Source organism: Phyllobates terribilis, unplaced genomic scaffold, assembly GCF_046119375.1.
Source record: "Phyllobates terribilis strain yellow unplaced genomic scaffold, ASM4611937v1 Scaffold_726__1_contigs__length_752350, whole genome shotgun sequence".
NCBI lineage: Eukaryota > Metazoa > Chordata > Amphibia > Anura > Dendrobatidae > Phyllobates > Phyllobates terribilis.
This window is the reverse complement of record NW_027363486.1, coordinates 457,307-481,788: the sequence shown is the minus strand read 5'-3', so window position 1 is coordinate 481,788 and position 24,482 is coordinate 457,307. Positions and strand designations below refer to the sequence as shown.

Sequence of the window (24,482 nt, the reverse complement as noted above, 5' to 3'; positions counted from 1 at the left end):
GGAAAACTATTTCTATATTCTGAATGTGAAAATGTCTTCTTTGCATTAGGAGCAGTTTGTTTTTTAATGCTTATTTTCTGACTTTGATTTTCCTTAGTAGTCGGTAATGAATCAGAAGACGAGACCTGTTTCAAATGATTAGATGACAGATCTTTGCTGTGAAGGGATGATGGTTTATCTGGAGTAATGGCATTCACTTCAATTGCATCTTGTGTGATCTCAAGATCATCTGATTTAAAAATTGAAGATGTCAGCTGTTCCTCTGATCTCCTGGTGCAGTCATCTGCCAAGAATAAAAACAATTATTATTTTTTAATAAAAAATCCTTCAATTTTATATTTTTGAACATTTCTACTTAAATTGTCTGTAAAAAAGGCAAGTTATATTAAAAAATTCACTTATTCACCAGGACAATGACTATATAATAGAAAATCTCATAGGATGAAGCAGTGGAGCGTGGTGTTCAACTGTTTGCTCATTCTGCCTCACAAATATGGAGTTAAAGGCGCAGGTTCTGTCCAGTCACTAAGATTAGGGTTGCTGGGACCAGTAGTACCATCCAGTCTAGCAGTATGGGTGTGTGTTCTGTCCAGCTGGAGTAATCTGCTCCCTGCTTAAGCAATTTGGAAAGCACCGCACCCTACTAAAGCTGGAAGCATATTGCCGGAAGCTGCCAGATCCAGCCTTGTTCTCCTCTGGTTCAGTCCTCTGTGCTCAGCTCCCGGCTTGTGTATTTGGTTCATGTTGTGACCTCGGCCCGTTTACTGACTACTCTTGTGTCTTCTGATTTTGCATTTTCTCTGCCATTTTCTGACTCGGCTACCTGACTATTCTTCTTCCCATCTCACTCCACAGAACAGCAGGTAACACCGTGGCCCAAGCCTAGGGGTCTCTGTGTAGGTTCAGATCCATGTAGATGGGTTAAAGGATGATGAGCAAAGTAATTTGAGAAATCTGTAAACAGGGTAGATAGTGACAAGCCTGTTCCTGGTGGCCATCTTTTGAGCATTCCTCATAGCTAAATGGCGCTCCTTCCCTTCTTAGCCTGCCATGTGCCCAAACAGTAGTGTACAACCGTATATAGGGGATTGTCAGATTCAAAATAAGTTGGAAAATAATTTGTAAGGTCCATTTGTTTCCTATTATCCTTTGTGAAGTATTCCAAAATTATCACCACATAAAGTGACACACGTCAGATTTGAAAAATGGAGCCTGATTAGGAACATAAAACTGGCTGCAGGAAGGGGTTAAATCAGAGGATTACTGAAGTCAAAAACTGTGACTACAGACAATAAAACATCTACTGAAATGATCAAACTCAACAGTCTCCATCAGTAATAAATGAGTAACTAGTGGTGAAACCTCTCTGGGGTAATTGGAGTATGGGGCTCGGGGGCTCTTGGGAATCTAAACTATCGTAAGGGACAATATTTTGTCAGATGAGAAGAAATATTGGACATTTAAAGTGAACTTTTTATAATAGTGCAGAGCTGAGGTGTCTTAGATTTAGATCTCTGGCATGTGGAAGAGACAATGGAGATCTTCTTTTTGAAAGACTACCAGGGAGTTACAGAGTCACATAAGTGAGTCAGGCCGATCCAACCACAATGAAACTATCATAGAGAGGGAATTGAAAAAAAAAAAAAAAGAATATATAAACATGTAACATCCCCAACAACAACGTATGTATGAAGGGAGAAATCCAACACTAAACTGGAGTTGCACTCATTTATGGTTGACCATTTGGCGCGAACAAGCCGGAACCCCGAACACAAACCTGAATTTGAAATGCCGAACAAATTCGCTCAATACTATTTATGACGTGGAGTGAATCCATGACACCAGGGCTGGAGCCAACACATCTCCTGCAGGCGGGAATAAATGTATATTACAGCCATCAGCCACGCACAGCTTAGAGATATATCATGGCACAGGTGTAATGTTTTCTGTATAGTTTATTGCAATCCTGTTTGAAGTTAGTTGGTTTTAAAAGAAATTGAACAGTCAGGATAAAGGGAAACTCTGTTGTTATTGTACAGAAATTCACACTTGACCCTCACTGCACATTTAATGTTGTCGATCATAAAAGTGAAGTTTGGCCAGAAAGACTGGACCTGGTCTTGTAGGAACCATATGAGCACATTCAGCAGCACAGAAGGGAGAGAAGGTAGATTCATCCAATAAGATATCAGGGTCCTAGGAAGCCAACACCATCATTACCCTCCGCTTTCTCTTACAGGTCCATCATTATATTTTTCTTCAAGTGATTTTCTAACTTGTCAGCACATTCTACGTATGCGGTCATTTGGCTTTGTAGTTTACAGACCTGGGCAGGTAACGGTCAGTGTCTCCTAATCCCAGGGGGTAAGTGGATCCTCCAGGTTGTAAGTTCTACAGAAAAGGCCTTTCACAATTACACAAAGTAATCTGAATATTTTCGGACGGAGGAGAATGTTGTGGTCTAGCGGCAAAATGGTGATCACACGATTGTGATACGGCCGGACCACACCACCGATAAAGCAGCCACAGCCGGTGACTGAGAAGAATCTGTGACTTCTCTGCATTTAGTGGTTACTACTCACCTGGGTAGTCATATGTAGGAATCTCCTCTTTACACCGCTCATCACCCCTCACATATGTCTCTGTAGTATTAATATGCGTCAGATCTTCACCCTGAAACAAATATTATAAAAGTCAAAGACAGATGGAGAAGTCCCATCTATGATCAGCTCTAATCCTGCCATCTCCACCGTTCTCATAACACAAATATAAAACATAATGATGGTGGATAAAACAAAACTGAAGACATGACCTTTACAGCCGTCTACACATCATAGGGGAAATCTCATGACACCTTCTCTCCATCTACCTGATGATCCTGAGGAACATTGGGATGTTCTTGTTTACAGTTCTGTGGAAGAAGAGGACGGGGACATCTCTCTGGTGTTGTCCTCTTACTGGATAGATCTGGAGGAAACACATACAGGACTGAATTTATTCTTTACATATAGATAATTATAGGCCGTGTGTATTCAGTCCTATCTAATACCTGGTGATGTGAGGGGCTGGGGAACCTCCATCATGACGTCCTTGTACAGATCTTTGTGTCCTTCTAAATACTCCCACTCCTCCATTGAGAAATAGATGGCGACATCCTGACACCTTATAGGAACCTGACACATATAATGATACCGTCATGCACCCAATCACTCCATAGCGTTACTGTATAAAGTCCCATGATTCCCAGCAGTGTCACCTCTCCAGTCAGCAGCTCAATCATCTTGTAGGCGAGTTCTAGGATCTTCTGGTCATTGAAGTCCTCATGTATCAGGGGGTGAGGTGGAGGCCCTGTGATTGGGCTCAGGGGTCTTCCCCATCCCTCAGACACAGGGTCCTGACAGCGCTCACTAGAGGTCTTCCTCACTACTGTGTAATCCTGGTTATGGAGAGACACATTAATAAATCTCACTACAGACATTTCCAGAGTCCTCACCTCTCCAGTTCTGTCCATCTGTTATTCCCATAGATAAGAATGATGTAATGTGACGTCATCAGAATCTCTCACCTCTCCAGTAAGCCGGAAGAGGATCTCTAGGGTGAGGTGTAATATCCTCTCCACCATTTTGTCCATCATTTTCCTGGATAAATCAGGAAAATTTTCTTATATAGACAATCTTCACTGAGAGGATCCGGTATTTTAGAGATCTGAATAAGAAAAAGATAAGCTGATGGATAAGACCATTTTTCTGCGAACAATGATGCGGAATCCAAAATGTACCACGAGCACCCTTTATCTGGTGTTCAGGTCTATTGCCTGTATATTAAAATCTGTGACATTTGAGCAGTACCTTCTCACCCGTAAAAATTGGCCCTTGGGTATTCCTCTTTTATGGGGATGGGGGTGGTGGTTATCCCACTTCAATAGTTTATTAGTCCTTGAAGGTTTATGGTAGATGAGTGTCCCTAGAGTCCCATTGCAATCCTTCATGATCAGTACATACAGGAAAAGCAACTGGTAATAATTGGTGTTGGTCTGCTCCTTTAAACAAAATGTACTTTTCAGGTTATCCCCCCAGTAACCTCACTTTTCTTCCCTTCTTTTGAGGCCCACACAGTCAGACTCTACCGGCCCTTCTCCCTGCCAGTGGCGGTTGTGTATCGCCCTCCGGGCCCCTCCCGTCAGTTTGTGGATCACTTTGCTTCCAAACTTTCTATCCTATGACATCCCCACCCTCATCATGGGAGACTTTAACATCCCAATAGGCGATTCCCTCTCCCCATCTGCCGCTCATCTTTTATCGCTAATTTGCTTCTTCGGCCTTTCACAGCTTACTAATTCTCCTACACATAAAGATGGAAATATTCTTTGACCTGATCTTCGCCCGGCTCTGTTCAATACATGACTTTACTAAATCTCCTCTTCCGCTCTCTGATCACAACCTTCTTTCATTCTGTCAAGAACTGTCACCCTGCTCAAGACACCCCCACTTTCCACACTTATAGAAATATACATGCCATTAACACCCAGAAATTTATGAAAACGTTGCAATGATCATTGGCCCCAATCTCCTCCCTCTCATGCCCTGACTTTGCACTGAAGCATTATAACAAAACATTGCAATGCGCCCTGGATGAAGCCGCACCTCCTACACAGAGAACAACTTGGCACAGACGGCGACAACCCTGGAACACGCTGCAAACACGTTTTCTCCAGTGGTGCGCCAGGTGTGCCGAACGGCTGTGGACAAAATCTAATCTGGCCGAAGATTTCCTCCATTATAAATTTATGCTTAAAACCTATAACTCCGCCCTTCACTTCTCCAAACAAACCTACTTTAACAACCTCATCATCTCATGGTCCAATAATCCTAAGCACCTGTTTGACACTTTTCACTCCCTCCTTAATCAAACAGCACAGGCCCCAACCATCAACCTCAGCACTGACGATCTGGCCAATTATTTAAAAGAAAAAATTGACCATATCCGATAGGAAATTTTCTCTCAATTCCCAAATGTTATGCATACTCCTCCCTCCTACACTGCATCTTGCTCATTTTCTGACTTCAAACCAGTCACGGAAGAAGTGAAAAGGCTCCTTTCTTCCTCTCGCTCTACCACCTGCACCAGTGACCCTATTCCCTCACATCTCCTTCAGTCCCTTTCTCCAGCTGTCACTACTCACCTAACTAAAATATTAAACCTCTACCTCTCATCTATTATTTTTCCCTCCTTTTTTAAACTCGCCAGCATACATCCAATACTTAAAAAAACATCCCTCGACCAGAACTGTGCTGCTAACTACAGACCTGTTTCCAATCTTCCCTTTATCTCTAAACTCCTGGAACAAGTGGTCCACTCCTGTCTAATATGCTATCTCTCAGATAACTAACATTCTACTGAAACTGCACTCACTACAGTTTCTAATGATCAACTAACAGCCAAATCTAATGGTCACTACTCCCTGCTGATTCTCCTGGATCTCTCTGCAGCATTCGAAACTGTGGATCTACCTCTCTGACCGCTCCTTCACAGTGTCTTTTGTTGGCTTCTCTTCTTCTCCCCTTCCCCTTATTGTCGGGGTTCCTCAAGGATCAGTCCTAGACGCCCTTCTTTTCTACTTATATACCGCTTCTATTGGACAAACAATCAGCAGATTCGGTTTTCAGTACCATCTCTATGCTGATGACACCTAATTATACACCTCTTCTCCGGACATCACTCCTGCATTATTACAAAATACCAGTAATTGTCTTTCCGCTGTCTCTAACACTATGCCCTCCCTCTATCTAAAATTCAATCTGTCAAAAACTGAACTACTCGTTGTAGCGCTGGCGTCCCTGCCCTCTGCTAGGCAGGGACGCTGCTCCCCTCACCGCTCTGCTCCGTGCCCGGCGTCCTCCTCCCGCTCTGCTCTCAGCGCGCGCTCCTTCCCGGCCCCTGTGCTTAGGGCGCGCGCGCGTGCGCTCCCCTCCTCTTAAAGGGACCGCGCGCGCCGTCCTAAGGAGTCCCCGGCCAATGGCCGGAGGACTTCATCATATATAAGGCACCTCCTCCAAAATGGAGGTGCCCGAGCAATGTTGTTTGCACCTGTGTCTCACCTGTGCTTCAGCCCTCAGGTCCCGTTGCCAGTTACCTGCCAGTTACCTGCCAGTTTCCTGCCAGTTTCCTGCTAGTTACCTGCCTGATTCCTGCCTGAATACTTGCTACCTGCCTGCTTGCCTGAGGTCCGACGGTCTGCCTTACTACTCCGGTCAGTCTGTCTATGGACCAGCTTGCCCGCTCACCTGGGAGCGCTTCTCCGTTATCTGCCTGCTTGCCAGCCCGGAGGCTCCGTTGTCACGTGCTGTGACCACCAGCTATCTCAGAGACTCTTGCCCGCTCACCTGGGAGCGCATCTCCGTTACCTGCCTACTTGCCAGCCCGGAGGTCCCGCCGTCACGTGCCGTGACCACCTGCTATTCCAGAGACTCTCGCTTGCTCACCTGGGAGCACACATCTACCATCTGCCTGCTAGCCTACCCGGAGGCTCTGCCATCACAGGTCGTACCTACCCGTTACCCAGAGACTGCCCTGATCACTTGCCGTAACTCCCTGTCCGTTCACCCAGAGACTGCCACCCGCTCCCTTACAAGGGCCGCCCCCTTGTATAATAGCTCAGAGGTTCCGCCTCCCGGACCCGTTACAGTTTGCTCGGGCCATGGAACCCGGTGGCACCCAAGCTCCCTCGCTCTCGGACCTCTGTCTTGAACTGTCCCGTCAGAAGTCCCAACAGGAGGCCATCCTGGGTCATCTGCGGAATGTTAATACTCGCCTGAACACCCTGTCTGATCCACCAACAACCTCCGCCAGTGCCATATCTTGCAATCCGGCAGCTCCGCTGCCCACTAATACTATGGTATCCTACCCCGGACCCCGGCTTTCTGCACCTCCTCGCTTCGGAGGCGACCCCGTCCAGGCTCGGGGCTTCATAAATCAGTGCACCCTGCACTTTGAACTTTTGTCCCATCAGTTTAATTCCGACCGGGCCAAAATTGCCTTTATCATGTCCCATCTCACCGGGGAGGCCCTGGCCTGGCTAAATCCTCTATGGGAGAGAGGAGACCCCCTGGTGTCCAACTTGCCTGCTTTTCTCTCGGCTTTCCGGAAAGTCTTCGACGAACCCGGACGGAAGACCTCATCCGCATCCTCTCTGCTACGCCTCCGTCAGGAGGGTCTCACCGTGGGCCAATATGCCATACGGTTCCGCACCCTTGCCTCGGAGCTGGCCTGGGATAACGACGCTCTGGTATCCGTCTTCTGGGAGGGTCTGTCCGGTCGTATTAAAGATGAACTTGCTGGTCGGGACATTCCTATCTCTCTCGATGATCTAATAACCCTTGCCACCCGGATTGACCTACGGTTCCAGGAGCGTGCCAAAGAGGTCACCCGTGAGAGAAGGATTCCACGTTTAGCTCCTACTTCCCAGAAACCCGTCATTCCCTCCATCTCTCCCCAGGTACACTCTCCTGAGCCTATGCAGGTCGACCAGACCAAGATGGTCAAAACCCGTCAGGACTCACGCCGTGCCGAGGGGAGCTGCTTCTACTGTGGCAGTAAGGAGCACCGGATCCGTGCCTGCCCGGAGAGGTCGGGAAACGCCTGTGTCTAGGTTCGCTCAGAGAGGTCCACCTAGACAAGAATAAATCCTCTCCATCCCTGCTGTTGTCAGTTTCGATCATCTACGGGGAGAACCGTTATTTCGAACTAGCCCAACTTGACTCTGGAGCAGCCGGGAACTTTATTTCACAGTCCCTGGTTGAGAAATACCGCATCCCTACCAAACCTCTGGCTGTACCCTTGTCTGTCGCTGCCGTGGATGGGGGCCTCTTACCTCGCCCCATTCAACTCATCACCGAATTCATTACCCTGCAGGTGGGAATGCTGCATTCTGAAAGTATCTCCTTTCATGTTCTGCCTGGACTCTCTCACGCCCTCTTGCTAGGTCTGCCCTGGCTCCAGAGACATGCACCCGTGCTAGACTGGCAAACCGGAGAGGTCTTTCGCTGGGGACAAGACTGTCATAAAACCTGCCTGGTTCCCGTCCATCCCGTCCGTCCCTCTCCTACCCCAGCTAATCTACCTGGACTTCCGATTCCTTATTGGTCTTATGCAGATGTCTTTAATAAAAAGGAGGCAGAGACATTACCACCACATAGACCATACGACTGTCCCATCGATCTGCTACCCGGTACTACTCCTCCCCGTGGGCGTATCTATCCTTTATCCGCTGCTGAGACCCGGTCAATGTCCGAATATATTGAGGAGAATCTGGCCAGAGGATTCATCCGGAAATCTACCTCCCCGGCGGGAGCAGGCTTCTTTTTCGTCAAAAAGAAGGACGGCTCTCTCCGTCCCTGTATAGACTATAGAGGCCTAAACCTGATCACGGTGAAGAATAAGTACCCCCTTCCGCTCATTCCAGAATTATTTGATCGCCTGAGGGGGGCTAGGATCTTCACCAAACTGGACCTTCGTGGGGCGTACAACCTGGTTCGTATTCGTCAGGGGGATGAATGGAAGACGGCATTCAACACCCGGGACGGCCACTATGAATACCTGGTAATGCCCTTTGGTCTCTGTAACGCTCCTGCCGTCTTTCAAGAGTTGGTCAATGACATCTTCCGGGACCTTCTCTACTCCTGCGTAGTGGTGTACCTGGACGACATCTTGGTCTTCTCTCCGGATCTCCAGACTCACCGGAGGGACGTTCGTCAGGTCCTGCTCAGGCTAAGGCAGAACCATCTCTACGCTAAATTTGAGAAGTGCCTCTTTGAGCAGACCTCGCTTCCGTTTCTGGGCTACATTATCTCTCAGACCGGCCTACAAATGGATCCTGAGAAACTGTCTGCCATCGAGAAATGGCCCCGACCGGAGGGGTTGAAGGCCATTCAGCGATTCCTGGGCTTCGCCAACTACTACCGCCTCTTCATACCACACTTCTCTTCCCGGACGGCCCCAATTTCTGCGCTCACCCGTAAAGGTACCAATCCCAAAGAGTGGCCACCCGAAGCAGAGGAGGCCTTTCTTTCCCTTAAACAGGCCTTCTCTTCCGCCCCGGTGCTGCATCGCCCAGATGGCAACAAACAGTTCTTCCTGGAAGTTGACGCCTCCTCCTCTGGAGCCGGAGCGGTACTTACTCAAAAATCATCTTCCGGGAGGATGGTAACTTGTGGCTTCTTCTCTAAACTCTTCTCCTCCTCTGAGCGCAACTATTCCATAGGAGACCGAGAGTTATTGGCCATCAAACTGGTATTGGAGGAGTGGTGTTACCTGCTCGAGGGGGCTCTTCACCCGGTAATAAATTACACTGACCACAAGAACTTGGCTTACCTCCAGCATGCCCAGAGACTTAACCCGCGCCAAGCCCGGTGGTCCTTGTTTTTTGCTCGTTTTGATTTTGTCCTTCATTTTCGCCCGGCTGACAAAAACGTCAAGGCGGATGCCTTGTCTCGGTCCTTTCTGGTGTCTGATCTCGAGGAGGATCCGAAACATATCATCGATCCCGCCAGAGTAATGCAGGTGGCTCCCGTGAGTCTAAATCGTCTTCCTCCTGGTAAGACGTTCGTACCAGTACCTGATCGGGAGAAGATCCTACACTGGGGTCATTCGTCTAAACTAGCTGGCCACGCCGGTCAGAAAAAGACCCTCCAGCTTATTACCCGGCACTACTGGTGGCCTAACCTGCACAAGGATGTAATAGACTTTGTTTCTGCCTGTGTGTCCTGCGCCCGCAACAAAGTTCCGAGACACCTGCCGGCCGGCCGCCTCCTACCTCTGCCAGTACCTGCTGCCCCCTGGCAGCATATAGCGATGGACTTCATTACTGATCTACCCGTCTCTGCCGGTTGTACGGTCATTTGGGTGGTCGCTGACCGCTTCTCCAAGATGGCTCACTGCATTCCACTGCCAGGTCTTCCGTCTGCACCCGAGCTGGCTAAAGACTTTATCCGCCACATCTTCCGTCTTCATGGCCTGCCCCGTCACATCGTGTCGGATCGTGGGGTACAGTTCACTTCCCGTTTCTGGAGAGCCACTTGTAAATTGCTGGACGTCACCCTGGACTTCTCCTCCGCTTACCACCCACAGTCTAATGGTCAAGTGGAGCGGATCAATCAGAACCTGACCAGTTACCTTCGGCACTTCGTTAATGCCCACCATTCTGACTGGGTGGATCTCCTGCCATGGGCCGAATTCTCGTACAACAATCACGAGAGCGAGTCTTCCTCCAAATCCCCGTTTTTTGTAGTCTACGGTCAGCATCCTCGGATCCCGTTTCCCGTCTCCACCTCGGCGGACAATCCGGCTGCGGAATCTCTTGTTAACAAATTTTCCTCCATATGGGAGAGTACCCGGTCCGCACTCCTTCTGTCATCCGAGCGTATGAAAAGACACGCTGACAAAAAACGTCTGGACCCTCCTCAATTCCGCCCTGGGGATAAAGTCTGGCTCTCGTCCAAATATGTCCGGCTCAAGATCCCTTCCTATAAGTTAGGGCCTCGGTTCATCGGCCCACTGGAGGTCATCAGTCAGATCAACCCGGTGGCCTATAAATTGAAACTCCCGGCCAACTTACGGATCCCTAACTCCTTCCATGTGTCTCTCCTCAAACCTGTAGTGCTTAACTCTTTTTCCAAGTCTACAGGTACGCCTCCTGCTCCGGTTTCTGCTGAGGACGAGTTTGAGGTAGAGAACATTCTTGCCACCAAAAGGGTAAGAGGAAAGACCTTTTTTCTGGTAGATTGGAAGGGGTTTGGTCCTGAGGAGAGAACGTGGGAGCCCCGGGAGAACATCCATGCCCCTCTCATCCTAGCTAAATTTCTGTCTGGCCTAAAAAAGGGGGGGCCTAAAGGGGGGGGTACTGTAGCGCTGGCGTCCCTGCCCTCTGCTAGGCAGGGACGCTGCTCCCCTCACCGCTCTGCTCCGTGCCCGGCGTCCTCCTCCCGCTCTGCTCTCAGCGCGCGCTCCTTCCCGGCCCCTGTGCTTAGGGCGCGCGCGCGCGCGCTCCCCTCCTCTTAAAGGGACCGCGCGCGCCGTCCTAAGGAGTCCCCGGCCAATGGCCGGAGGACTTCATCATATATAAGGCACCTCCTCCAAAATGGAGGTGCCCGAGCAATGTTGTTTGCACCTGTGTCTCACCTGTGCTTCAGCCCTCAGGTCCCGTTGCCAGTTACCTGCCAGTTTCCTGCCAGTTTCCTGCTAGTTACCTGCCTGATTCCTGCCTGAATACTTGCTACCTGCCTGCTTGCCTGAGGTCCGACGGTCTGCCTTACTACTCCGGTCAGTCTGTCTATGGACCAGCTTGCCCGCTCACCTGGGAGCGCTTCTCCGTTATCTGCCTGCTTGCCAGCCCGGAGGCTCCGTTGTCACGTGCTGTGACCACCAGCTATCTCAGAGACTCTTGCCCGCTCACCTGGGAGCGCATCTCCGTTACCTGCCTACTTGCCAGCCCGGAGGTCCCGCCGTCACGTGCCGTGACCACCTGCTATTCCAGAGACTCTCGCTTGCTCACCTGGGAGCACACATCTACCATCTGCCTGCTAGCCTACCCGGAGGCTCTGCCATCACAGGTCGTACCTACCCGTTACCCAGAGACTGCCCTGATCACTTGCCGTAACTCCCTGTCCGTTCACCCAGAGACTGCCACCCGCTCCCTTACAAGGGCCGCCCCCTTGTATAATAGCTCAGAGGTTCCGCCTCCCGGACCCGTTACACTCGTATTTCCTCCCTCCACTAACCTACCTGTGCCCGATATTGCCATTTCTGTTTGTGGCTCCATCATTACTCGCCAGCAACATGCCCGCTGTCTTGAGGTCATACTTGATTCAGATCTTTCCTTCACTCCTCACATCAAATCACTTGCTCGCTCGTGTCTTCTACACCTCAAAACATCTCTAGATCAGAACTTTTCTTACCTTTGACTCGGTAAAAACTCTTACTGTAGCTCTTATTCATTCTCGTCTGGACTATTGCAACTCTTTACTTATCGGTCTCCCTCTTTCTAAACTTTCCCCTCTCCAATCCGTCCTGAACACAGCTGTCAGGGTCATATTCCTCATCTACCGATACAACGATGTCTCTTCCCTGTGCTAGTCATTGCACTGATTGCTCATCCAATACAGAGTTCAATATAAACTTATTGCTCTTACCCACAAAGCTATCCACGATTCAGCACCACTCTACATCTCCTCCCTCGTCTCAGTCTACCACCCTACCAGTGCCCTCCGTTCTGCTAATGACTTAAAGCTAAAATCCTCCATAATCCGAATCTCCCACTCCCGTCTCCAAGATTTCTCGCACGCTGCACGAATTCTTTGGAATGCACTACCCAGGACAATTTGATTAATTCCCAATACCCACAGTTTTAAGCGTGCCGTAAAAAAACATTTTTTAGACTGGCCTATCACCTCAACATACTTATCTAACTGTCCCAGTTTTGGCCCATATTAAAATTTTCTTCAAAATCACGTGTAAGGTGCCCCAGCGAGGTAGTCGTAGGCGAGCTGTAGCCCCCTCTCGCTATGGCACCCTACAGACAATACGTGTCCTCCCTCTGAAGTGTGGCTGTGTATGTGGTGCTCTTCACTTACTTCAAGCCATCCAATCGCGGCTGTCTCCAGGCATTTCTCTTCTGGGACCAGGGCAGCAATAAATTCAGAGGACACGAGGTTCTTAACCAGAACTTGGACTTTACTTGGGGAAGAGGAATATGTACAATATTTACAGGCAGATATAATGGATAAGGCCCGACAGGTTATCATCTCTCTCACAGGCGCTGGTAACTCCTTCAGCCCTGGTTCCCTCTTTAAGTGAAGCATCTCTGTGACTCTAATCTCTGGCCCAAGAGACTCTTCTGTAATACTGACAGTGACCTGGCTCCGATCTCTCCCCCACGTCTTAGCCTGGAGTCCTATTTATCTTCCTCTGCTTCCTGCAGACTAGAAGTGCCCCGAGTCCTCACTACCTTTGATGAGTTTCTCCGGCCGGCTAACAGGACTCGTGCTCTTGTGTAGGGAGACTTGCACACTGGTGATCCCACTGTCTGAGGGTATGGAGCTCCCGTCTACCCTAGCAGCCACTATAGTCAGGCTGCCCGAACGATTCACCGTACTATCTCTTACTGAGTGACTCCTCCTGCTTTCTGAAAACTTAAGCAGGAATTTTCCTAAAGTGCCCACCCTCGGTGAGCTGTCATCACACAGCATTAACTCCTCACTGTCTGTAACCCTGCTAGCGGACTCAACCTGACATCTGCACCCAGAACAGTGGCATCTTGTGGCTGTTTACAGGTACTGCAGCCCACAAGGAATTATGCCAGGAACAAGCTCTATGTTACTCAAGGCTTGATCAGGCACTAAGTTCCCCCTCTACTCTACTAACTGGACCACTCAACCTGACATCTGCACCCAGAACAGTGGCATCTTGTGGCTGTTTACAGGTACTGCACCCCACAAGGAATTATGCCAGGAACAAGCTCTATGTTACTCAAGGCTTGATCAGGCACTAAGTTCTCCCTCTACTCTACTAACTGGACCACTAAAGCTAACCCCCTTAGCTTGGTCTACCACAGTTAGAGAGGTCTGACTTCAGGAACACTTCCTTTAACTATCTCAGTACCAAGGGAAGGCTACGCCCTTCCCCACTATTACATTCCCTGACACTTTAATGTTGGTGTCCCTGACCACAGTAAACAATAAACACAAATCAGCAGCTATGACATTATATCACATTACTAAATTTTACTAAAACATTTTAGTAAACGACTGGTCCTGAGGTCATCTTCTTGGATGGGAGACCGGCCCTTCTCGGTTAAGGGCCCAGGGACAGCAATTCAGGACAGTCCATTATCAACTTTTCAGAGGTACCGGTCCTTCTTGGTAAGGACCCTGGAAACGCAGTGTCCATGTCCATATTTTTAAGACAGGCCAACACCTCAATAGCCCCCAATCTCCTTCGAGGGCTGCATTCTGAGGCACACAGTCACAGGTAACACCCTGTGAGTCTCTTTCTTCTTGGCTCTAGCGGGGGTCACCGGTTCTTCCCGCTAGGCCGCAAGTCTCTTAGATTTGGAGGATATCCATCCTCAAGGTGTGCCTCAGCATTGTAAATTTCAGCAGAAAAAGGCGCAACAAGCGCAACAAAAATAAAAATAAAAGTAAAAACAAAAGGAGCAGCTCTCTTGGCACACAACTTTTGGTGCTGCTTAAGGCCTTCCTGGCCTGGGAGGTAGGGGAACAGTCCTCCATTTTTCTCTCCAACTTAACATGGGGCACTCCGCCCCCATTGGGAAACAGTCCCAACAACAGGATCACAACCGATGAATCCTAGTAGAGGAAGAAGTAGAAGGTCAACGGACCTTTCAGCCAACTATCTCACTTCTTCCAGGCCTCCTTCCGTTCCATCATGAAGGCGACCCATGCTGCGGACGAAGGTGGCCTCCTCCACTTCCACGGCTGGTCGGGGTACCTGCTAGGCCCGGGGTCCTCGTCCGAGGACGTAGCGCTGCCACAGTCGACTTGGGTAGGGCCGTAACTGGTCACGATGAAATGATGCACCTCATTACTAGCGCCAGCCTGGGTTTCTCTAGCAGCTCCCTGCTCCACTGCTCCAGCCCCTCCTGGGTGTTTGGCTGCTGAGCCGACATCAGGCGCCTCACTGGGAGAGTCGGCCCTGCTGCAGCTCAGGAAGTCTTCCTCTTCCTTACCGACAACATCTCCCCGCTGCTGGTTTTTAGGTTCTTCCTCCTGCGGGACGCCAGCCTTGGGAGGGGGCAAGAATCCTCCAGGGGCTTCCCTAGCCCGATGCTGCCGAGCCTCCCTCTCAGCTCTTCGCTGGAGGACCTGCCTGTCCTTCTCCAGGATGTCCTCCCACTTATATGGACGGGTGAGTGCAGCCGCATACCACCCTTTGTGGCACTCACATTTTACAAAGTGCACGATGTCCCCCACGTGCAGGTTGTGGAGACGGTCGGGCAGATAGTCCCGCTTTACCACTTCGCGGGCCACGAACACCTCGTGCCCGGTCCATTCCTCCTCCAGAAACCCGTACCCCTCACGGATGTGAAATTCTATGACCCGCCCCCGGGTCTGAGCTTTCTCCACTGACTCCCTTCTTGCCGCATTGGACCTCTCCAGCCAGCCTCTCAGGAAGGTATCGATCCATCGCCACTGTGCTCGCGCGGTCATCGGGGGGGTCGCGGGTAGCCCATTTCGGACTCCCGGGCTCGGCGTACCGCTCTGCCGAGGGGGAGTGTATGGCCTCCAAGGCCAACGACCAGAAATTCTCCTGCGGGGCCTTTCTTTTAGGGGGCTTCCCTACCGCACCGTCCCCTGAAGGCCTGGGGGCCTCTGTTGCCGCAGAAGCTACTGGGGCAGATCCTGCAGGCGTGACTGGCCGCTGGGGCATGGACCGCTCACCTTTCTCAAGCTCCGCTGCAGCTATTGCTCCGGCCCCACCGGATGTTCTCCTCCCTCAGCCGAGGGGGACGTTTCCTCCGGCATCCGACTCCAGCACCACATGCGAAGCTCATGGACTAGCAGGCCCAGCTCCGGATCAGGCCTAGTGGCCCACTGGACAGCCACTGGGGGTAAGGGCAACGGTTCGCGGGCAGCGCCCGCCGGCGAATGGCTCCCAGCCGTGGCCCCTGGGGTGGTAATCTCCAGGAGTTCCTCCTCACCGCTTGACTCACGCATGTTGTCAGGCTCTGGGGCTGCCATCCTCTCAGGACGTCCGCTGCCGTACCTCCTTCCCCTTGCGTGCCGGACAGAAAATGGCGCCAGTCGCTTACCGGTGATGTGCGTCCTGCACGTCCAACTCCGCCTCTTCCTGGGTCGGCCTTCTGACGCGACCGCCGCGTCACTCGTCACTCTCGGCAGCTCCGCCTTCAGCCGCACCCCTTCTCTGTGCGCGCTGATACTCACGGGGCCGGACTTCACTTTACGCCGCCCCCTCTTCCTCACTGGACGTCCCATCCTGGGACGCATCTTCACCGCTGGGCCCTTCCTTCTTCGGGCCGGAACTCGTAGGGGCTGGACATCTTTTCGCGCTCTCCGGCGCCGTCCACTCCCACGATAGGCGGTTCTTCTCCCAGACTTCACCGCCATTGTCACCATCTTGGAATCCATGCCTCGGGCCGCCATCTTGGGCCGCATGCCTTCCAACACTTTCTCCTCAGTGTTCTGCGTCGGCGCTTCATGCGAGGAGCTCGCATCCTGCCGACTACGCCAAATGTAAGGTGCCCCAGCGAGGTAGTCGTGGGCGAGCTGTAGCCCCCTCTCGCTATGGCACCCTACAGACAATACGTGTCCTCCCTCTGAAGTGTGGCTGTGTATGTGGTGCTCTTCACTTACTTCAAGCCATCCAATCGCGGCTGTCTCCAGGCATTTCTCTTCTGGGACCAGGACAGCAATAAATTCAGAGGACACAAGGTTCTTAACCAGAACTTGGACTTTACTTGGGGAAGAGGAATATGTACAATATTTACAGGCAGATATAATGGATAAGGCCCGACAGGTTATCATCTCTCTCACAGGCGCTGGTAACTCCTTCAGCCCTGGTTCCCTTTTTAAGTGAAGCATCTCTGTGACTCTAATCTCTGGCCCAAGAGACTCTTCTGTAACACTGACAGTGACCTGGATCTGATCTCTCCCCCACGTCTTAGCCTGGAGTCCTATTTATCTTCCTCTGCTTCCTGCAGACTAGAAGTGCCCCGAGTCCTCACTACCTTTGATGAGTTTCTCCGGCCGGCTAACAGGACTCGTGCTCTTGTGTAGGGAGACTTGCACACTGGTGATCCCACTGTCTGAGGGTATGGAGCTCCCGTCTACCCTAGCAGCCACTATAGTCAGGCTGCCCGAACGATTCACCGTACTATCTCTTACTGAGTGACTCCTCCTGCTTTCTGAAAACTTAAGCAGGAATTTTCCTAAAGTGCCCACCCTCGGTGAGCTGTCATCACACAGTATTAACTCCTCACTGTCTGTAACCCTGCTAGCAGACTCAACCTGACATCTGCACCCAGAACAGTGGCATCTTGTGGCTGTTTACAGGTACTGCAGCCCACAAGGAATTATGCCAGGAACAAGCTCTATGTTACTCAAGGCTTGATCAGGCACTAAGTTCCCCCTCTACTCTACTAACTGGACCACTAAAGCTAACCCCCTTAGCTTGGTCTACCACAGTTAGAGAGGTCTGACTTCAGGAACACTTCCTTTAACTATCTCAGTACCAAGGGAAGGCTACGCCCTTCCCCACTATACCATCCATGCACTGAATAGCCTCTGTCTGTACTATACACATACTGGCTGGCTATCAGTTCATGTAGCGTTATGTACTTACCCTATTTAGTATACTAAGTCTGTATTATACAATATATGTACATTTTACCTTTTGTGTCTCCCCTATTTCCTTATAGACTGTAAGCTTGCGAGCAGGACCCTCACTCCTTTTAATATCTGAGTTATGCTTATTTTGTAAAGTCTGTATTGTCTGTATAAGTCCCCCCTAAAATTGTAAAGTGCTGTGGAATATGTTGGCGCTATAAAAATTATTATTATAATTAAATTCAGATGTAAATCTAAGGCCCACTCTATTGATATTGAGTTCCCTGACAAATTCAAACGATTGTTCACTCGTCCCTGACCAGATGATAAAAATGTCATCAATATATTTGTACCATACCCCAATATATGGATGCCATCACTTATGATCATCCCTGAATATTGTGGATTCCTCCCACCAGTCCAGGAATAAGTTAGCATATGAGGGGGCACAGAGGCTCCCCATCGCAGTACCCCTGAGCTGGTGGAAGTACTTCCTGTCAAAAAGAAAGAAGTTATGAGTAAGAGTGAATTTTAGAAGATCCTCCATGAAGTCATTATGTCTGCTACACTCTATTGACCTTGATTTCAAGAAATATCTTACTCCTCTGATACCATCCTCATGCGGTATATTACTGTACAAAGCCTCAATATCTAGTAAGGCCTGCTCCCCTACATGCCTGTATACATGCTCGAGGGTCTACATGTAGGGGAGCAGGCAGAGGGAAAACCAACTCCAGAGGGATTATTCCAACTGCAGGACCTCAGGTGGTACTGGGGGTACATTACACTGTGCGGGGGCATCATACACACTGCATAAGGGGCATAATGGGGGCATTACACTGTGTGGGGGCATCATACATCCTGCATAAGGGGCATAATGGGGGCATTACACTGTGTGGGGGCATCATACATACTGCATAAGGGGCAAAAAGGGGGCATTACACTGTGGGGGGCATCATACATACTGCATAAGGGGCATAATGGGGGCATTACACTGTGGGGGGCATCATACATACTGCATAAGGGGCATAATGGGGGCATTACACTGTGGGGGCATCATACATACTGCACAAGAGGCATAATGGGGGCATTACACTGTGGGGGCATCATACATACTGCATAAGGGGCATAATGGGGGCATTACACTGTGGGGGGCATCATACATACTGCATAAGGGGCATAATGGGGGCATTACACTGTGGGGGGGCATCATGCATACTGCATAAGGGGCATAATGGGAGCATTACACTGTGTGGGGGCATCATACATACTGCATAAGGGGCATAATGGGGGCATTACACTGTGGGGGCATCATACATACTACATAAGGGGCATAATGGGGGCATTACACTGTGGGGGCATCATACATACTGCATAAGGGGCATAATGGGGGCATTACACTGTGTGGGGGCATTATACATACTGCATAAGGGGCATAATGGGGGCATTACACTGTGGGGCCAGTAAAGGGGTCCTGTACTATGAGAACAATACGTTTCCCCCCTTCCTGTCTCCATAGTTGGGTCATATGTATCTAATACAGGAAACAGAACAAAAACCTTATGATTCTTATAAAGGGGCAACACAAGACCCCAAAAGAGTCTCCGTGCTGAAGGTGTTAATGCCCCCTGGGCCCAGTAATGAGGGGTCTCCACATACCTCCACCTGCAGAGCCGCCACCACATATATGGCTGCTCTGTGCGCACAGGAGCTGTGATGAGGTCACAGGAGGGGAGGAGTTAGGGGTCACATGATCAGGGGCCTCAGTGGATGCAGGACTCTGCTGTGCTGGTTGTCATGGTGCTGGATGAGCTGAAGTTTATGTGTGGGGTCAGGAGGGGTTTACAGTGTGGATGTAGCAGAGCCGCGTGTGTACGAGGTGTACGGAGCAGAGCCGCATGTGAACGAGGTGTACGGAGCAGAGCCGCGCGTGTACGAGGTGTACGGAGCGGAGCCGCGTGTGTACGAGGTGTGCGGATCGGAGCCGCGTGTGTACGAGGTGTGCGGATCGGAGCCGCATGTGTACGAGGTGTGCGGAGCCGCATGTGTACGAGGTGTATGGAGCGGAGCCGCGTGTGTACGAGGTGTACGGAGCGGAGCCGCGTGTGTACGAGGTGTACGGAGCAGAGCCGCGTGTGTACGAGGTGTACGGAGCAGAGCCGCGTGTGTACGAGGTGTACGGAGCAGAGCCGCGTGTGTACGAGGTGTACGGAGCAGAGCCGCGTGTGTACGAGGTGTACGGAGCGGAGCCGCGTGTGTACGAGGTGTACGGAGCAGAGCCGCGTGTGTACGAGATGTACGGAGCGGAGCCGCGTGTGTACGAGGTGTACTGTGTGGAGTCGCGTGTGTACGAGGTGTACGGAGCGGAGCCGCGTGTGTACGAGGTGTACGGAGCGGAGCCGCGTGTGTACAAGGTGTACTGTGTGGAGTCGCGTGTGTACGAGGTGTACTGTGCGGAGCCGTGCATGTACAAGGCGTATGGAGCGGAGCTGCCTGTGTAGAGGTGTACGAGGTGTACGGAGCGGAGCCGTGTGTGTACGCGGTGTACGGAGCAGAGCCGCGCATGTGCAAGGCATATGGAGCGGAGCCGCCTGTGTAGAGGTGTACGGAGCGGAGACGTGTGTGTACGAGGTGTACGGAGCGGAGCCGTGTGTGTGTGGAGCGGAGCCGTGTGTGTATGAGGTGTACGGAGCGGAGCCGCGCATGTACGAGGTGTATCGAGCGGAGCCGCGTGTGTACGAGGTGTATCGAGCGGAGCCACGCGTCTATGAGGTGTACGGAGCGGAGCCGCTTGTGTACGAGGTGTATGGAGCAGAGTCGTGTGTGTATGGAGCGGAGCCGCGTGTTTACGAGGTGTACGGAGCAGAGCCGTGTGTGTATGGAGCGGAGCCGCGCGTGTACGAGGCGTATGCGGAGCCACGTGTGTGTACGAGGTGTACGGAGCGGAGCCGCGTGTGTACGAGGTGTATGGAGCAGAGCCGTGTGTGTATGGAGCGGAGCCGCGCGTGTACGAGGTGTACGGAGTGGAGGCGCGTGTGCACGAGGTTTTTCCCTCCTATCTTTACCATTTGGCGGTGTGACAATAATATTACATTTGTTCACCTACCATGCCGGCAGGTCCTATATTAGCTGGCAGGTCCTATATTAGGCAGCTCCACCCACCGCTCTCTGCTGAATATTGGTTCCTGGGCAGTTCACTCTGCTAGTGTCCAGTTTGTTGCTCCTGTTATACCTCGCACTCGTGTCACTGACTCTTCCACCAGCAGCTGCGGTCCTGGGGACTACCATTGAGTAGTACCCGATGTCTACCAGCAGCCCATCCTATCCTCTCCACCAGAGGCTCTAGTGAAGACCTGGTAGACACCTAGTTATGCCCCTCCAGGGTAAGCCCGGCCCGTGGCCCTGTGGGTCAACATCCACCAGCGTTACACCAAGTAACCGTGTGTGCAATTACGTTGGCACAGCCTAATCATAGGTATAGGGGAACCTCCGCAGATGACCGAGCTGTTACTGAAAATCCATATACAAAGATTAAGGCTACATTCACATGTTCAGTATTTGGTCAGTATTTTACAATAAAATTTGTAAGCCAAAACCTATTATCTATAGTTCATCTCTCTTTGCAAATCCCTTCACTGGCTCCCAATTGCCCAGCGTATCCAGTTCAAACTACTATCACTGACCTACAAAGCCATTCATAACCTTTCTCCTCTGTTCATCTCTGAACTAATCTCCCAATATATTCCCTCACGTAATCTCCGGTCCTCCCAAAACCTCCTTTTCTCCTCCACACTTATTCGTTCCTCACCCAATCGCCTCCCTCCAAGACTTCTCCCGAATATCTCCCATCTTCTTGAATTCTGTGCCTCAACATGTCTGATTATCTGCCACATTCGGATCCTTCAGATGGAACTTGAAAACCCATGTCTTCAAGAAAGCTTAGAACCTGCAATGACCACACTGCCGCCTCACCACCACTAGAGCTGCTGCATCTCCCTCAACCTACTGTCTCCTTCCCCACCATCCTATAAATGTAAGCCCGCAAGGGCAGGGTCCTCTTCCTCCCTGTACCAGTCTATCATTGTTAGATCATTTACTGTAAGTGATATCTGTATTTTGTGTGTAACCCTTTCTCATGCACCAATGGCGCTATATAAATTAATAATATTTCAGTCTTGTGATTTTCCTGGATATTTAAGACCACTGAAGTGGACCGTATAGACATTAATCTACTTATCCCTCTTATTCTATTGTTTTTTATGCATATAAGAATTGTTCTTGGGTACACACTTAATATATGTTTGCATGTGTAAGTTTAGGTACATATTCTATATATATATGTGTACAGTTATTATATTTCACATTGCACTTTATTTTTCATGCACCTTATTCATAGACAACTAATTCTGTCATAATATGTGCTTTTGTGTATATATGAACATTTGTATTCTATATAGAGACAATTCTGAATGCATTTTATTTCTATAGGTATTTCATGTATGTACACTAATCATGTTTTCCATACATTTACACATTCACTCACAAAATTATAACCTTTCACATAACTTTAACACTTTTTTGTTTTACGATGTGATTTATTTATCCATATTTTTTATGTAATATTATTTTGTTTATACACAACATATGTGTTATTGTATATGTGTATATGGGAATTCTTGTATTTATAATTGTTCATAACCTCTGTAAAACAATTGTTCTTAATTCAGTATGTCTCCATGTATACAGTGGTGGCCAAAAGTATTGGCACCCCTGCAATTCTGTCAGATAATACTCAGTTTCTTCCTGAAAATGATTGCAATCACAATTTCTTTGGTATTATTATCTTCATTTAATTTGTCTTCAATGAAAAAAACACAAAAAGATTTGTCCTAAAGCCAAATTGGATACAATTCCACACCAGACCTAAAAAAGGGGGTGGACAAAAGAATTGGCACTGTTTGAAAAATCATGTGATGCTTCTCTAATTCTTGTAATTAACAGCACCTGTAACTTACCTGTGGCACCTAACAGGTGTTGGCAATAACTAAATCACACTTGCAGCCAGTTAACATGGATTAAAGTTGACTCAACCTCTTTCCTGTGTCCTTGTGTGTACCACATTGAGCATGGAGAAAAGAAAGAAGACCAAAGAACTGTCTGAGGACTTGAGAAACCAAATAGTGAGGAAGCATGAGCAATCTGAAGGCTACAAGTCCATCTGCAAAGACCTGAATGTTTCTGTGTCTTCCGTGCGCAGTGTCATCAAGAAGTTTAAAGCCCATGGAACTGTGGCTAACCTCCCTAGATGTGGACGGAAAAGAAAAATTGACGAGAGATTTCAACGCAAGATTGTGCAGATGGTGGATAAAGAACCTCGACTAACATCCAAGCAAGTTCAAGCTGCCCTGCATTCCAATGGTACAACAGTGTCAACCCGTACTATCCGTCGGCGTCTGAATGAAAAGGGACTTTATGGTAGGCTACCCAGGAAGACCCCACTTCTTATCCCGAGACATAAAAAAGCCAGGTTGGAGTTTGCCAAAACTTATCTGAGAAAGCCTAAAATGTTTTGGAAGAATGTTCTCTGGTCAGATGAGGCATTCAAAGAAAAGAACACGGTCCCTACAGTCAAACATGGCGGAGGTTCCCTGATGTTTTGCCTCTGGCACTGGACCGTGTGTATGGCATTATGAAGTCTGAAGACTACCAACAAATTTTGCAGCATAATGTAGGGCCCAGTGTGAGAAAGCTGGGTCTCCCTCAGAGGTCATGGGTCTTCCAGCAGGACAATAACCCAAAACACACTTCCAAAAGCACTATAAAATGGTTTTAGAGAAAGCACTGGAGACTTCTAAGGTGGCCAGCAATGAGTCCAGACCTGAATCCCATAGAACACCTGTGGAGAGATCTCAAAATGGCAGTTTGGAGAAGTCACCCTTCAAATATCAGGGACCTGGAGCAGTTTGCCAAAGAAGAATGGTCTACAATTCCAGCAGAGCATTGTAAGAAACTCATTGATGGTTACCGGAAGCGGTTGTTCGCAGTTATTTTGGCTAAAGGTTGTGCAATCAAGTATTAGGCTGAGGGTGCCAATACTTTTGTCTGGCCCATTTTTGGAGTTTTGTGTGAAATGATCAATGATTTGATTTTTGCTTCATTCTCTTTTGTGTTTTTTCCTTGCAAGCAAATTAAATGAAGATAAAAATACCAAAGAATTTGTGATTGCAATCATTTTCAGGAAGAAACTGAGTATTATCTGACAGAATTGCAGGGGTGCCAATACTTTTGGCCACCACTGTATATTTGTTGGTTTATTTACCATCCTTTTTCTGACCCCGGACCTTTCATTATATTATCTGCACGTTCCCAGCACTGTGCGCATGAGTCTTTCGGACCCACTGGCGGTGTCACTTGCCGCGTCTATCTGAGCCCGGAGCGGATCACGTGCCTGGCTCCCAATCATGTGACTCATCATGTGTTCGTGAACACACTCGCGTCATCTACACCAGCCCCTCGGATGACTTGGCCTCGGGGTTTTGGATTGACTACATGCACCGCTCATGTTCCGGGTTCAATTTAATACATAGCCTTTTGCTATTGGTGGTCCTGGCTGATATCTAACCCCTTTACAACCTATGATGTACAGGTATGTCATAGGTCGCTTCCCCCTTTTTAATGCAGACTCCGGTGCTGAGCCTGCATCTTTTCCCACACATGACCATTGATCTGATCAGCTGTCATGTGCCCCTAACAACCATGGGTAGAATCGCGATCGGGTTTCTGATGTGTTCCCGTCCGGGGACCTACTGCTTTAATTAAAATATTTCCCCCCTTCCCTGATGAAGGCTGTATGCCAACAGGCGTGTTGAGACCTGGCGCCATTTAAAGGGGTCTGAATACTTTCCGTACTTGTTGTATATATCAGCATTATCCATGGACACACTGTCGAATGTGATTGGGATATAGCACAACACGTAACAAGTCAGTTTGTGGCAACCTCTCCCCCTTTTTTTCCTTCTCACCAGCACTGGGATCATATCTCCGTGAGCGCATCACTTTAAAATAGACACTTTTTGATTATCCACTTTATTTTAACCCTTTTTATTTTTAATTTCAGCACAGTTA

General features: G+C 49.4%; 1 protein-coding gene and 2 pseudogenes across 1 annotated transcript; all 3 read right to left on the bottom strand.

Annotated features, from left to right (window-relative positions):
- LOC141236830 (uncharacterized) overlaps nucleotides 1-24,482 on the bottom strand; it is a 363,062-nt pseudogene that overhangs the window by 269,397 nt on the left and 69,183 nt on the right.
- Nucleotides 1-24,482, bottom strand: part of LOC141236831 (uncharacterized) — a 71,795-nt pseudogene that overhangs the window by 2,520 nt on the left and 44,793 nt on the right.
- On the bottom strand, nucleotides 7-19,075 carry LOC141236828 (uncharacterized). Its single transcript, XM_073668288.1, has 8 exons — nucleotides 19,017-19,075; nucleotides 3,566-3,705; nucleotides 3,257-3,436; nucleotides 3,050-3,173; nucleotides 2,870-2,967; nucleotides 2,583-2,673; nucleotides 198-283; nucleotides 7-12 (listed from the first exon to the last, which is right to left on the bottom strand). The coding sequence occupies exons 2-8, from the start codon at nucleotides 3,632-3,634 to the stop codon at nucleotides 7-9; spliced, it is 654 nt and encodes a 217-aa protein (XP_073524389.1). The 5' UTR covers nucleotides 3,635-3,705; nucleotides 19,017-19,075.